A 14,340-nucleotide genomic window follows, 5' to 3' on the forward strand; every position below is an offset into this window, starting at 1 on the left:
ATCAACATGCTTTTGGACTGACATTGCACATTAACGCCTTGCCTGACCAGTAGAACGAATTGCTCGACGTACTACGGGAGGGGCTTAAACCTCGCTATTAAGCCTTTCGCAGATTTCCCTGTGTCGGTTCGTTCGATAATCACGCTGTCGCAATGGATGTCGTCTCTGCTGTGTCCGGCTACATCTCGAAGATGGTCTCCGTCGGGGACTCATCTGCGACCGGATCTTCCACCGCTAAGATGAAGATATTATTGCTTGATAGTGAGACCGTGGGAGACGCGACCTTCTAACTACAATGACTGGCAGGGCTAACAACCTTCCTAGGTACCCATCGTCTCCACTGCCATGACCCAGTCCGCTCTCCTGAACCATGAGGTCTACTTGATCGACCGCCTCGACAACCAGAGTCGCGAGAAGATGCGACACCTGCGATGCCTGTGCTTCGTTCGCCCCTCTCCTGATTCCATACAGTTTATTATTGATGAATTACGGGAACCCAAGTATGGCGAGTACTACCTCTACTTCAGCAACGTTGTCCGCAAATCGTCACTGGAGAGGCTGGCAGAAGCAGATGGTCATGAGGTTGTTAAGGCCGTGCAGGAGTATTTTGCCGATTTCTCCGTGATCAACCCCGACCTTTGCTCTTTGGGTATGGGGTACCCGAAGCAAAGGATATGGAGCCAGAGTCCAGATATCTGGAATTCAGACGCTCTCCAGCGAGCGACGGAGGGAGTTATCGCACTTTTATTGTCCTTAAAGAAGAACCCCTTGATTCGGTACGAGAAAAACAGCCTCATAACTAAGAAGCTTGCCACTGAAGTCCGATATCAGCTCACTCAAGAGGAGCAACTGTTCAATTTCCAAAAAACAGATACCCCCCCCATCCTGCTGATACTCGACCGTCGGGACGACCCTATCACACCACTACTAAACCAGTGGACCTATCAAGCCATGGTCCATGAGCTCCTTGGCATTGATAATGGAAGGGTTGATTTGAGCAATGTTCCAGACATCAGACCGGAACTTAAGGAAATTGTGATATCCCAAGATCAGGATCCCTTTTTCAAGAAGAATATGTACCAGAATTTCGGCGACTTGGGCGGGAATATTAAGGAATACGTCGAACAATACCAATCTCGAACAAAAAGCACTATGAGTATAGAGTCTATTGCGGATATGAAGCGATTTGTGGAGGACTACCCCGAATTCCGAAAGCTCTCGGGCAATGTCAGCAAACATGTGACACTAGTTAGCGAATTGAGCAGAAAAGTAGGTGAGAATAGCTTGCTGGATGTGAGCGAACTCGAACAGAGCTTAGCCTGTAACGATAACCACGCGAATGATCTTAAGGTTGGTTCTCTATCCCGTACCCAAAACGATCTAGCAGGCATATGAGATAATAGTATACTGACCATCAAAGTCACTACAACGGTTGATTCAATCTCCATCAGTCACAGCGGATAATAAAATCCGCCTAGTCGCATTATATGCGATCCGTTATGAAAAACAGCCTTCGAATGCGTTGCCAGTTTTGATCGACCTACTTACAGCCGCGGGGGACGTGTCGCCGCATAGAATTAATATTATCCCAAAGCTATTAGCGTACCATCACTCACTCCAAGCACCTCCAGTTGCTGGTGGATTCTCAGATCTATTCGAGTCCGCATCTTTTCTCTCTGGCGCTCGCGACCGGTTTAAACCACTTAAGGGTGTCGAGAATGTATACACCCAGCACTCTCCGCGATTAGAGTCCACTCTCCAGAATCTCATCAAAGGCCGCCTGAAGGAGCTCCAATACCCCTTCCTCGAAGGAGGCGGACACACTCGGGACAAACCTCAGGATATAATCGTATTCATGGTTGGAGGAGCAACGTACGAAGAAGCCAAGATGGTGGCGCAGGTCAATGCGAGTTCCCCTGGCGTCCGTGTTGTTCTGGGGGCCACTTGCATCCATAATAGTGCTAGCTTCCTTGAAGAGGTTGATGATGCTGTTGGTAACTGGCCTGAAGCCCCGCCGACCACAGTCGAGGGAAGGCTTCGGAGGGAAATTGGTCGTTGATTATGTTAAGCTCATGGTTTTGTTATTTGAAATGAGGTTTTTTCATCCGGTATGGCGTCAATTAATTAGGGTGGTTTATATCATCAGTGTATTTTTCTTTAAAGTAGCAGCTTAGTTCGTCGGAAACTGCCGTCGATGTCTCCACATGAAATCATTATCAACTTTTATTACTCCGTAGGCTATTTCCTAAATTTTAACTAGAGCCACCAACCACGTGGAGTTTTTGTACTGTAGCAGCCAGCTAAATAACTACCGCCGGGAGAAACATACATACCATAGTAGGTAGGCCTCTTGGGCCGTCGGAACAAACCATCGACACAGCCCACGGAGCTCATATTTGCTAAATATTCCAGATAAGTCTTTTTAGCGGTCGGTGAACAATGTCGCAGTTTGAAACCTGGCCTTAATTGTACGAACAATACCTTTTTTCGTCCCCGCCCTCCACAAATCTGATTCGTTATGGATCCGCGACCCCGCGAAAGTTTTCGCGCAGCCAATTCGCGCTCCCCTTCCACTATCGTAGCGCAAGACGCCCGTCTACATTTACCCGCAACAACAGACCCGCCAGGACCTCAAAATCCTCCCAAGCAGCTAGTATGGCTGGTACGTTTGCCCCTACTGACGATATGTCTGGGTTTCGCTGCTCTTTTACAGTGGTTGCTAAACAAAACCTCACCTGTAGATATTTGGTGCAACAGGCCACATGGGCCGCTCGCTAGTCAAATGCACACTAGCCCACGGGGACCTCGTTGCCGCCGTCGGACGCACATTTGAGAGCTCCCCAGCAAGCATGGAAGCCCTCCATTCCGAGAATAGGAACTGCATCGGCCTCCTCTGTGACGTGCGGGCCCGCGAAACCGTCCGCGCCGCGATCGACAAAACCATCGAACACTTTGGCCGCATCGACTGCATTGTCAACTGCTCCGGCTACGGCGTCGTGGGCGCCTGCGAGGATCAGGATGAATACGACATCCGAAACCAGTTCGAGACCAATTTCACCGGCACGTTGAATATCATACAACTCTCTCTAGCGTATTTCCGACAGCGGCGTGCGGGGAGGTATTTGATATTCAGCTCCACGTCGGGATCGCTTGGCGTACCGGGGCTGGGACCGTATTGCGCGACCAAATATGCTGTGGAGGGGCTTATTGAGAGTATGCTCTATGAGATTGATCCGTTTAATATTAAATGCACGCTGGTGGAGCCGGGACACATGCGTCGAGACGATTTTGATCCCTCCGAATCTCCCCCGGGCTCCATTGCACCGGACTTATCGCACTCCTCCCCACTCCCATTGTTCGGGCACTTTCTTATAAAGCCAGCAAGCGACCCGTATAGCTCAGCGACGGCTCCCGCGTCCCATGCTAGACGGATCATCCAGTGGATGGGGGATAAGCAGCCTATAAGCGCGGTAAAAGCCGCTGAACTGGTTTGGCAACTTGCTCATTGCTCATTTCCGCCATTACGTCTCCTTCTTGGCAGCTACGCTGTGGAGAGTATTAGGGATAGGCTGAAATGCATCACTGAGGAGATTGAGGATTGGAAGCATTTGAATTTCCCGCTTCCTGATGGTGATGCACAGCAGCAACATTCTACCAATTCGAAGGAGGAAGCTGCGGGTACTAATGATATTAACCTGAAAACTGAAGGAGAGGATAACCTGATGTCGCATGACGTGCCAATGATGGAATGATCTATTGTTGACGATCGTGGCTACATTTGTGCTAATGTGCTTATCATTTTCGAGCTTCTGTCGATACGGCTCTCACAATCGGGACTACAGTAAATCAACTCGACCGAAGTCCGCACCTAATAATATTACATATGACGAGTTGACCATCATGATTCAGGATAGACGAATTTCGTGGGTCACACAAGTGAGCAAGATGGAAGCCCCAGATAACATTTGAAAATTCACTACATGTTTTGCTCCCCCATTCACCTTCCGAATTTAACCCCATGAGCGTTTTTCAAATACTTTGCAAAATTAGATGCAGCAAGGTCGTCAAAATTTTCATACTCCGCACCAAGGCGATACGCTGCCGCAATGCCAGATATACATGCGACCTCATGAATATCCTGTGTCAGTGCTGTCAGCGCACGACGGCCTATAGTTCATATATATGCTTCGAGTTTGACATGGTCTCACCACAAGTGTCCATGATCCTGCGAAATATGTATTCTTCTTGCCATTGATGAACCGTATAGCCGGAGCAACCCTAACATAGTGCTGCCAGCGGGGAGATAGCTGATGCCACCATCTCCGTTCGATGATACTGCTCTCGTCGATCTTATTAGCCGTCCAAAGATGCTTCAATTTACCATCCAAGAAATGGCTTTGGAAAACGTGACGGTCAAAAGGCAGCGCGGGTTGCCCCGATCTGATATCTGGCTGGAACTGATACTGGAAATTCGAGCAATCAAATCCCGGCTCCATCTTGTTTTTCTGTTCGGGGTAAGCACGGGTATAGTACATTGGCCTGAACCCAGGCTGCTCGCCTGCTGCACCTCTTGCAAAGGATATTTGATCTTCCTGCTCTTTCGTCCGGGGCGGCGCGCACAGCTCCTCTCGGAAGCGAGTTTCATAGAGTTCTCTGATATACGCAGAGTCCGAATGGGTGATAGTGAGACGGTTGAACATCTTGACACTGCCAAGGATAAGCCTTTCCTTCCAGGTTCCCCCTTTGCCCAACAGACGACTCGCCTCGTCCCCGGGAATGCAGAGGACTAACTTGTCGAAACCCTCAATGATGCTGGTGTGGCGACGTACTGAACTGCCACTTAATATATCGCTGTTAGCCCGTGCCGTCTCGACAGCGACGCCGTGACGATCTCTGCGTATGATCTTAGTGACCTCAGTATTTAAGCGGATCCTGACCCCATTGGAGCATAGGCCAATCGCCCAGTCGCGGTAGAAGAGTCGCATGTTGGGGAAGGTAAACATGCTTGGAAGATTTGGTACGAATGATACTGGGTCGTAATCCCACACTTTCATTCCAGGGTCATAAAAAAGCTGTTGGAGAAGACCACATGGGAAATCTTCCGTCTGATTCCCCGTTCCAAGCACGACCGAGGCAAGAGGAATAACCATCTTGTACCGGAATTCCTTGCTAAACCGGAACAGGCTTAGAAATGTCTTAACAGGCAATACCCAAAGCGCAACTCCGCCTTTCCTAATGATCTCAAGCGCCGTACCAAACCTCCTAATCTCGTCCGCGTGTTTCTCAATCAGCGCTGTCGGAAACACATTCGTCCAGAAATCTTCCTTACCCTTCCCGAACGAAAACTGCAACTTCATCTCTTTTGGCTCAAAGCCATAATCCCGGAGGTATTTGAAGGTGTGTCGGAATAGGCTTGGCCCCCCCTGGACACCATTGTTCATCCAATCTGCTCCGTACAGGCGTGTATCTAGCGATAAGGACGTCGCAACACCCCCAGGGACACTGGCGCGCTCTATAATCGTGACATCGAATCTGTTGGGATGTTCGGCTAGAGTTGCTGCGCATGACTAAATGAATTTTTGTGTGATTGGGAATGTTTTGGTTACCTTTTTACTATTCCCGACTAACGCGGTTGGGGAAGGGAGAGGATTGGGCAAGGGAGTTTGAGTGGGAATGGGAATGGATTTCTCTTGCTTGCTTGCTTCGTCTCTTTCTTTCTTTCTGGGATATTAGCGTACCATTCCTGCTGCTCCGGCACCAATTATAAGCACCTTTTGCCTGTCAGTAGTGGATTGCGCTTTGAACGCCATGTTGCGCCTTATGTTTGCAGTCGGCTACTTAGGTTCTGTGACGATTTGTTTTCGGTGTGCTTTCCCATTCTGGGATTGGAATCTGTAAGCTTTTCACGATTAATTGAAATATGATCAGGGTATATGAAAGAAAACATTTTATTTCGTTCGATTTTGCTTGTCGTGTTTTGTAAGACCGACGACGATGATGTCATGAAGACGTAGTAATAGGCTCGTTGGTTGCTGGGAGCTTGGACCACCTCAGCTGGAGCCTCCAAACCACGTGATATCGAGTGGTAACTAGGTACTTACAGTGGAAGCACACTACCTATAGCCCCTACCGTCCAACAACTTCTACGTCTCGCTTTGTTGATTTAACTAACACCTTGAGAAAAGCGGGCACGAGGAGAAGGAAACAGATAGATGTGGTTAGCAATTTAGGGTGTGATACAGACTGATATGGTTTAAAACAAAGGACCTTAAGCGGATTGTGGTATCTGGGAAGCTTCCTTAGACTCACTCTACCCCCCTACTCTGGACAGACACACAAGGTTTCAAGACTGTGAGATACAGAGTGATTCTTTCAAGACATTTCGCTTCACTATCGTTTAAACACTTCCTCAACACAAAAACAACAACGAGCCTCGTGACAGTAATAACACCCTTTGCAACCATATGTTAACGGCATTACGCGATGGATAGTCATGACTTTTACGGTCATGATGAGGATGAACTTATGAGAGCTGCCATCCGCGCATCGTTATTGGACGCAGCAAGACAGTCACCAGCGGTAGCAGCATCCGCAGCGCCACCTCGCGAGTCCAATTTTGTTGATCTAACAGTTGAGTCTGACTCAAGCGACTCTTCGCAGTCAGATCCCCAAAGATTAGCAAGAGCTTCTGCTGGGTCGTTCAAGGAAGTGGTTGAGGGCTCAGACATGGAGCTTGAAGAAGCGATTAAGTTATCGTTACAAAGGCGCGATTCTTCGGGAAGTACCGGTGCAAAGGGGGAGGCACCGTCTGCCCTGGCTGAAAGGGGTGGAGAGAAGACATCTCCAGATGATGCGGCGCCTGGCTCCACAAAATCAAGTTCTCTAGTGGGTATTTTGGGGATGGATCGCAAGAAGATGGAGGAGGAAAGATTGGCGCGACTTGGAAAGAAGCGGAAGGCTTCAAGTACATCCGAGCTTCCTGCATCGAAACTTGCTGCGACTAGAAGCAAGAACGAAGATGCCGCTGTTGGAGCTGAAATGCCTGGCCATCATCTACCTGGAAATGCAGAGCGGAGCAGAAACAAAGAGACTACAAAATCTGGAGTTCTGTCACAACCACTGCCATTGGCGTCTACTTCATTACAGTTCCCGAATGGTGTAGTCAAGAAGACCTGGGCTTTTGGTTATGATAGGACAGGCGACGATATCAAGTTTGAAGAAGTGGTACAGAAATCGGACCTTGAGCTCGCCGTCCTGAGTTCTTACATGTGGAATGTGGATTGGATGTTTTCGAAATTTGATATTAAACAGACTAGGTTTCTCCTTATCATGGGAGAGAAGGAAGAAGACAAAGTATGACCCATGTCATTGTGCTAATCTGGTTTACCCTTTCTCTCCTGGCATTATTCCAAAGTCAATAGTATGTTTATTATTATACACCACTGACATTATTAATAGAAACGGGAGCTTGAGAATGACACGAAATCAATGGGATCCGTCAGACTTTGTTTTCCTCCCATGGAGCCGCAAGTGAATTGCATGCATTCCAAGCTCATGCTCCTTTTTCATCCCAGTTACCTTCGAATTGCAGTACCAAGCGCGAACCTCGTCCCATTTGATTGGGGCGAACAGGGGGGGGTCATGGAAAATGTAAGGACCTAAGTTACTTGCAATCTCATTCTCTAACGTTTATGTGGTTCTAATCTCTCAGATTGTGTTTCTTATCGACCTACCTCTGAAATCACCGGATTTAGCCAACGGACCTGGTACATCATTCCTCGATGATCTAGTTTACTTCCTTCAGGCGTCTAATTTACACGACCAAATTATAAAGAAGATGCTTCAATTCGATTTTAGCGCTACGAAGGATATCGCGTTTGTGCACACAATGTATGTATCTCCTGGTCTCCTTTCAAACACTCCTATCAGGTTAACTATTTTTTAGTGGCGGATCTCACACAGATCCGAAATGGAGAAAGACGGGACTGTGCGGACTTGGAAGTGCCATAACCGCACTGGGTCTTCAAACCACTCGTGATATAAACCTTGACTACGTTGTACGCTCATCGATGCTCCCTTGATCTCTACCTTTTATTGCACGAGGCTAACGGGCCGCGCAGACTTCCTCAGTAGGCTCACTGAACGAACAATTTCTGCGATCTATGTATCTTGCAGCACAAGGTAAACCAAGTACTAAACTACATGTAAATTATCTCATTTTAACCTCCACTAATGGTCTATATAGGAGATAGCGGGCTAAAAGAGTTGACCCTTCGCACATCCAAGAGGTTCCCGTCCGAAAACTGGGGAGTGGTAACCAAAAGAACGGACGGTGGAAAGTGGAAAGACAAATTCCGTGTCGTTTTTCCATCGCTTAACACGGTTCGGAAGTCCAAAGGCGGCGCGGAGAATGCTGGGACGATATGCTTTCAATCAAAGTGGTATAATTCAGCGACATTCCCGAAAGACATAATGAGAGATAATATCAGTCGAAGAGAGGGATTATTAATGCATAACAAGGTATGCACGGAAATTTACCACGATAAACTTGTATATATTTTCAAACACATTTGTCCAAAATATTCATGATCTCCTGCAGATACTTTTCGTCCGTCCCGAGAAACCCATCACCAGCTTAAAGGACAATTCCACCCGCTACGCTGGTTGGGCATACGTTGGCAGTGCAAATCTATCAGAAAGTGCCTGGTACGTACACAGCAGGATCCCATTTTCCCCTAGTTGTAATCCCCCCGCCTTGCCAACACTTCAAACTCCGACTTCCTAAAGCCTATTTGGGCCTCTTTCCACAATCTTACTAACAAAAATGCCTGTTTCCGCCTATGTAATCCAGGGGCCGCCTCGTCCTCGACCGCTCAACCACCAAACCAAAATTAAACTGCCGAAACTGGGAATGCGGTGTCGTGATCCCCATTCGCCACAACGATGCAGGAAAGCTATCATCCATCCCGTCGACTGGTAGAACTGCTACTCTCCTCGCTAAATCCGAGTCGGAGGACTCCAGCGCCAACTCAGACGACGGGTCAGAGGTCACTACTGTGTTCGAGCCGACAATTCCCGTTCCGATGATTGTTCCTGCACCGAGATATCACGGGCGTAATAGACCGTTTTTTTATATGGAGGATTGATTAATTTGATTGTACAATGTCGGTTATTTGGTGCTATTTCCTTCTCTTCCTTCCGGTCTCTTAGCGACTGGAGATGTTCTTTCCCTATCTGAGGAACGGTAATTCGCAATTTGGTGTTATATAAGGCGATATAAAAAGTGACTGCAAAGCGGCAACGTAATTCATAACACATGCACTGTGTTTCTTATTCATCAATACGGTCAATGGCGGGTGGCTGTTAATGTGACTTTCGGCCTATCCCTCGCCCCCTTTCCCCAGCAGTTTACATTCTCTATGCCTGAGGCAACCGACGAAGCGAAATACCTTTGATAACTTGGACAATAAATTTCCACTTCATTATTATCTTGGACAGTTCAGATCATGATAAAATGAAGAACATGTGACTACCCCAGCAGGAAAAAAAGAAGACAGGCAGTGGCATTATTGAGTGAATAAATTGAAACAGGACAAAAGAAAATCTCATGACACGCAAATAGAGTTGATTAAACCGTGAAACAATTTGAAATCAGTGGGCACCAAGTCATAGGAGGCTGGAATCGTGACTGGCTGTTGTTAACTTTCCCATTTCCAAGTGTATTACCATGCCATGAGCGCATATCCCGATTGTTTTGCGGTCATGCTTTCCGCATAATAGATCGTATCTGTAGCTTAATGCGCTGCTTCAAATTTTTGTAAGTGATAAAACGAATTCTTGCCTTGAGTCTCCGTATCTTTGAATCAAAAGTTCCTATGGTTTAAAGAAAAATCAGTCATCAGCTTGAATTGTATTATGAAAGGCTTCAAGTCAGGTATCACAAGCGCTGGGTTCTACCTCTTTTTCCCGCAAACTACGTTCCAACAGCGTTCGAAGAACCTGTTTTTTCGTAATGACCTGGTCGCGGAATATGTCATGATCGTCGATAGATGACAATTCGATGAATTGGCTCTGAACATCACCTTCTGCAAGGACACGGCCTTCTTAAGCAGTAACTTGCCGCGGTTGGTTGGGGCTTACCAGAGCCGTATCCCCGATGATAATGAATGAGTGCGAGGTGGTGAACGTATTTTGCCCCCAAAACATCTCTCTCCCTTCCTGATAGAAGAAGTTGCATGTTTGGAGAACATTTATATTAATGCCGCTGAAGCTTGGATCCGGCAGAAGAACAGGGTTTGGAGATACTAGACAGCTTTGGAACTATGTACGGCAGGATCTCCAGTTGAGGTAGCTGCCGCCATGCATTGATCCGTCAATTTATCATTTGCCCGCAGCTGAAAGATCGACCACTCGTAAGGGAAGTGGCCTACGCCGTTCCACTCTGCACCATTCCACACTGACAGTACAGGGCCAAAAGCACCATGAGAACTTCTCGCCACACCAGTGTTCAGATATAGTCTTTAAGCCCCCTTCTCATGTCAAGTTGTATGCCGGGACTTATGGGCTTAAGCCGGCCGACCTCGTGAAGTTTCAAAAAATGTGCAGCGAGGCCGGCTGTATAAGCGGTAGCTGCGCTAAAGGGCATCCGTGAGTCAATTGCTAACAAAGAGTAGGTTAAATTTGTGATTTACCAAGGGAGGTGCCATCTGATTGCTTGTAATGCGCATTCCTAGCCCATTCCCCCTTATTCCCGTCCGCCACAATAATATCGACACCGGGCGCATGAACGTCAGGAATATGTCTCCGCTTATCCCATCCCGAATTCGATGAGATTTTTCCTTCAACTGTTTCCACGGCTCCGACAACTAATATCTGAGGAATATCTAGCCATCCTTGTAGTTCATCCTCAGTCAATGTTGAGACGTTAGCGCCAAACAGGGAAGGCCATCCCTTGATCTACATATCAGCGTTAGAGTATGCTTTGTGAATAGCCGAAAAGTGTACTTACGATTGATGAAGGGACATTACCCGCGCCAGCGACGGAAATATACCTCTCCTAACAAGATCAGTAAGCAGGGCATATATCCTTTTTTTGACAGACAACAAAATCATTGGGGACGCGGTCGTTGAACGGGGTCTGTATAAACTCCTTTTCCCAGAGTATCCAAGGCATCGAGAGGATTGCTCGCGTGATCCTACTACTGTCCGAATAGCGGTCACTGATCTTTGATAACCTAGCACATAATCCTCCGCCATGGGATTGCTGCCTCTAGGGTCCCTTCGCGGAGTGCGTACTATGTATGGTTTGATCTTCTTGGCGATCCCGAGCTTGGCACCCATCACGGCGCCTAACATTGTAGTTCCGTGCGGGATGCGAGTTCTGGCAGGAGGACAAATGCCATTCCGTGGCATTCCCGCGTCATCACGAGGGTCGAGGTTCTCTGCATGGTCATGGTCCTCATAAGCGTATATAAATTCGGCCCTTGTAGCTGCCCTGTCACCTTGATTGATTCCTGTCACAACATTGTTAAATTTTTGGGCATACAGACCACGACGAGTGTGCATACGGACTGGGTGATCAATTTGTGCTCCAGTATCTACAATGTAGGCAGGAATATCTTTCCTAGTGCTCTTGTCAAATATATACGGACGGTCCCAATTTGGGAGAGATCTGGCAGAGCAAATAGACATCTGACTGCCTACGTCAAATCCTCCAATGACGTACTTATTTTGTTATCGATAATATGTTATTTTTCGGAGTGTGCCTTGAGTCAGAGTGTCCCTGCCTCTGAGGCCATCTAAAACTTCGCGATACACTGCAATAACCTGTCTAAGTGCTATTAGCGATTTTATTGTCGATAACTCAACTCTTCTCCTTTTCCACTTTCCTGTAATAATCAGAGTTATCTAGCCATAGTGCACCATTTTTACTCACATTCGGTATGCCCTTGACATGCTGGACCTGACTAGGAGTGAGATATACTCTCCAGAAGTTGATACCCATAGATATTGTATCCAAGGTTCTAATCCTTGTCTCAACCTGAAGAAAAATTTTCAATTCGGTATAGATTGCAGTAGTTTGGTCCACGTTTCTTCCATCACCAGGCCAGGCATAATACACACTTGCCGGCGCGCACAAATTGTCACCTACCTGTCGCCGGTCTTTCCCAGTAGGGGTAGGGGTGCATGATAATGTTGCTGTGGTCGGAGATATAGAACATCCTGTTTTAGGAACTTTTGTCTCTATAGAACAATCTGTCGTTCCTGCCCCGCTGCATATGACAGCTACGTCAGTCACGGTTGAAATCACACAGTCATCCGCTTTAGTTTGAGTCGTCTTCTGGTTTGAGTCGGTCACTAAGCAGCCACGAACTTCATGGCATTTCGGCGAGAGTGCCTGCGAAGAGACCGTCTATAACGCCCCTTTAATTGCTGACACAACATACGATGTGGTGGTTGAGCATAGTGAGGCTGTCCTGGTCTCACATTTAGTAGGTTCGGGCTGGTTAGGGAAAGTTGGAATCCCTTAGCCCCGACGCTGGCGCCCAGTAAGGGAACGAAGGTTAGTTAATTAGTCTAAGATATTGACATATCCTGTAATTACTTACGTGAACTTGGGCCATGGCGGAAGCTCGCCTTGGAAGTTAATTCCCGGTGGAAGTTTGATATTCGGTGATGGAGGTCGCCCGCTATTGTCAAATATCGGTTTTTGTTCATTGACACGGGATTAATGGGAAGACTTACTGAGGGTAGATTCCGCTAGGAAGGTTCAACTTCCATCCCTTAATGTTTATACTGCCGAATCGAATGCAGATCTTAAACGAAATGATATATCAGCTTCTATGCATGGTATAACAACGCCGCCATCATCGCTGCCCGAGGGCTCAGGTTCTTCAACTTCTCTCAACGGTAACAATAACGGCATCGGAAGGCCATTCATCATATATGGGTAGCGGCTGGTGGCCCACAACGTCGCTTGTTTGGCTTGCTGTCGTGGTGGGAAACTGTGGATTGCTAACTGTGTTAGTTGAAGAAATATTTGGCCTAGGTGTGATGATTTGACTTTCTGTGGTCAATGCCCTTCCTTCGGTTACACGCGAAGACGTGAGGCTCAGAGTTGAACTGGAACCTGTAATGGAAGCTGTTCTGCTTAGGGGAAGATCTGTTTTTGTCAAGGAAGGTGGTGCAAGCGTCAAAGTTAAACCTAGAGTGGTAAGTGTCATGGTTTTTGAGATGCGAGGAAGAGTTGCTGTTGAAGTACCATCAATAACCAAAGTTTCAACGGCTTGTCCTGTGTGTGAAGGGGGGGTAAGAGTGAACGTGTGGTCTACAGTGATAAAAGTAGTTGTAGATGTAACGAGAGGAAGTGTTGCAGTTCGCGTATCAACTAAAACAACAGCGCCAAGGGAACTGGGCAGAAAAGAGCCATCTTCGGTGGTTGTGCTGGTGGGGATCTCAGATGACTCATCTGTAGTTTGTGAGATGTAGGGGCTTGTAGGGTTGATTGCAGATTGCTAGGTAGATATCTAGGCAGGTTGATCTGTGGGATCAGGTTGCCCAGAGGGTTGGCCTGTTGGGCGGCCCGTATACTGGTCTGTAGGCTGTTCCGCTGTATTGTCTATTAGCGGTTCAGTATACTTTTTGGGTTGTTCAGTTTTGTCAACCGGCGCGATCGTGGGCTGATCTAATGGAGCTTCTATAGATTTTTCAGGTTTACCGAGCGCTGGGCCGGTGGGCTGATTTGAGTGTGTGCCGGTAGTTGATTCAAATGATTCAGTCAATAAACCTAGGGTGTGCTGGGGTTGATTGCTTGACCGGCGACTGGGCTGTTTGACAGATGACACCACGGTTTTGGTTGTGGCTTTTCCTGGAGGTGGTATCGAGGGATGGTGGGTGGTGGGCTTATGTGTGAGCTGACTTGTAGAGTTTGGAGCTGCCGGTGGTATGACCTCTCCGTTGGGCACAGTGCAACTGAAGTTGACATTACACGTATGGGACCTGCTGGGGTAACACCCAAACCCGCAGCAGATAGTACCTACTTGGGCATTAGTTCCAGGTCCTTGGTTGGGGCTTTGGACAATGGAAGGCTGACCTAAGCCACACAGATTATACTGCCCATCTGGAGTCTGGCAGCATGTGTCGACGTCTGTTCCACAACGGTCTTGACACCAATACATGGATGAGAAAAGAAACCATTGCTAACCGCACATATATCAAAGATCTAGGCTTCTTTTGTACCCTTTTCCTTTCTCCAGGGTGCTTAAATTCCTATCCCTAGCGGGGGTTCAAGAGGACTTCTTGTTCCTCTTGCTCCCAATATTTGAAGCAAAGGTAATGCCA

General features: G+C 47.5%; 6 protein-coding genes across 6 annotated transcripts; 3 read left to right on the plus strand and 3 right to left on the minus strand.

Annotated features, from left to right (window-relative positions):
* Window positions 1-152: 152 nt before the first annotated feature.
* On the plus strand, window positions 153-2,059 carry BDCG_05277 (vacuolar protein sorting-associated protein 45; the record flags this gene model as incomplete). Its single annotated transcript, XM_045420951.1, has 3 exons — window positions 153-269; window positions 325-1,350; window positions 1,421-2,059. The coding sequence occupies 3 exons, from the start codon at window positions 153-155 to the stop codon at window positions 2,057-2,059; spliced, it is 1,782 nt and encodes a 593-aa protein (XP_045276936.1).
* Window positions 2,060-2,518: 459 nt separating this feature from the next.
* BDCG_05278 (oxidoreductase) lies at window positions 2,519-3,752 on the plus strand (the record flags this gene model as incomplete). Its single annotated transcript, XM_045420952.1, has 2 exons — window positions 2,519-2,662; window positions 2,742-3,752. 2 exons carry the CDS (start codon window positions 2,519-2,521, stop codon window positions 3,750-3,752), a joined length of 1,155 nt encoding a protein of 384 aa, XP_045276937.1.
* BDCG_05279 (flavin-containing amine oxidasedehydrogenase) lies at window positions 3,662-6,018 on the minus strand. Its single transcript, XM_045420953.1, has 2 exons — window positions 4,209-6,018; window positions 3,662-4,138 (listed from the first exon to the last, which is right to left on the minus strand). The coding sequence occupies exons 1-2, from the start codon at window positions 5,439-5,441 to the stop codon at window positions 3,998-4,000; spliced, it is 1,374 nt and encodes a 457-aa protein (XP_045276938.1). The 5' UTR covers window positions 5,442-6,018; the 3' UTR covers window positions 3,662-3,997.
* Window positions 5,993-9,845, plus strand: BDCG_05280 (tyrosyl-DNA phosphodiesterase domain-containing protein). Its single transcript, XM_045420954.1, has 8 exons — window positions 5,993-7,353; window positions 7,459-7,650; window positions 7,712-7,890; window positions 7,946-8,057; window positions 8,121-8,181; window positions 8,246-8,520; window positions 8,600-8,706; window positions 8,852-9,845. The coding sequence occupies exons 1-8, from the start codon at window positions 6,484-6,486 to the stop codon at window positions 9,144-9,146; spliced, it is 2,091 nt and encodes a 696-aa protein (XP_045276939.1). The 5' UTR covers window positions 5,993-6,483; the 3' UTR covers window positions 9,147-9,845.
* A 459-nt stretch (window positions 9,846-10,304) lies between these two features.
* Window positions 10,305-13,223, minus strand: BDCG_17096 (uncharacterized protein; the record flags this gene model as incomplete). Its single annotated transcript, XM_045426254.1, has 10 exons — window positions 10,305-10,456; window positions 10,692-10,956; window positions 11,009-11,056; window positions 11,200-11,724; window positions 11,936-12,040; window positions 12,152-12,222; window positions 12,447-12,538; window positions 12,609-12,689; window positions 12,745-12,815; window positions 12,915-13,223. 10 exons carry the CDS (start codon window positions 13,221-13,223, stop codon window positions 10,305-10,307), a joined length of 1,719 nt encoding a protein of 572 aa, XP_045281204.1.
* A 303-nt stretch (window positions 13,224-13,526) lies between these two features.
* Window positions 13,527-14,177, minus strand: BDCG_17097 (uncharacterized protein; the record flags this gene model as incomplete). Its single annotated transcript, XM_045426255.1, has 2 exons — window positions 13,527-14,035; window positions 14,093-14,177. 2 exons carry the CDS (start codon window positions 14,175-14,177, stop codon window positions 13,527-13,529), a joined length of 594 nt encoding a protein of 197 aa, XP_045281205.1.
* Between the last annotated feature and the right edge of the window lie 163 nt (window positions 14,178-14,340).

This window comes from Blastomyces dermatitidis (assembly GCF_000003525.1).
Source record: "Blastomyces dermatitidis ER-3 genomic scaffold supercont1.5, whole genome shotgun sequence".
Taxonomy (NCBI): Eukaryota; Fungi; Ascomycota; class Eurotiomycetes; order Onygenales; family Ajellomycetaceae; genus Blastomyces; species Blastomyces dermatitidis.

Excerpts from the sequence above, each read along its gene's own strand:
- BDCG_05280 (XM_045420954.1), top strand. The coding sequence starts at position 6,484 with ATGGATAGTCATGACTTTTACGGTCATGATGAGGATGAACTTATGAGA. Across the intron at positions 8,058-8,120 it reads ATATAAACCTTGACTACGTT|ACTTCCTCAGTAGGCTCACT; the intron begins GTACGCTCATCG and ends CGGGCCGCGCAG. Across the intron at positions 8,521-8,599 it reads GATTATTAATGCATAACAAG|ATACTTTTCGTCCGTCCCGA; the intron begins GTATGCACGGAA and ends GATCTCCTGCAG.
- BDCG_05279 (XM_045420953.1), bottom strand. The coding sequence starts at position 5,441 with ATGAACAATGGTGTCCAGGGGGGGCCAAGCCTATTCCGACACACCTTC. Across the intron at positions 4,139-4,208 it reads CAGGATCATGGACACTTGTG|GATATTCATGAGGTCGCATG; the intron begins GTGAGACCATGT and ends GCACTGACACAG.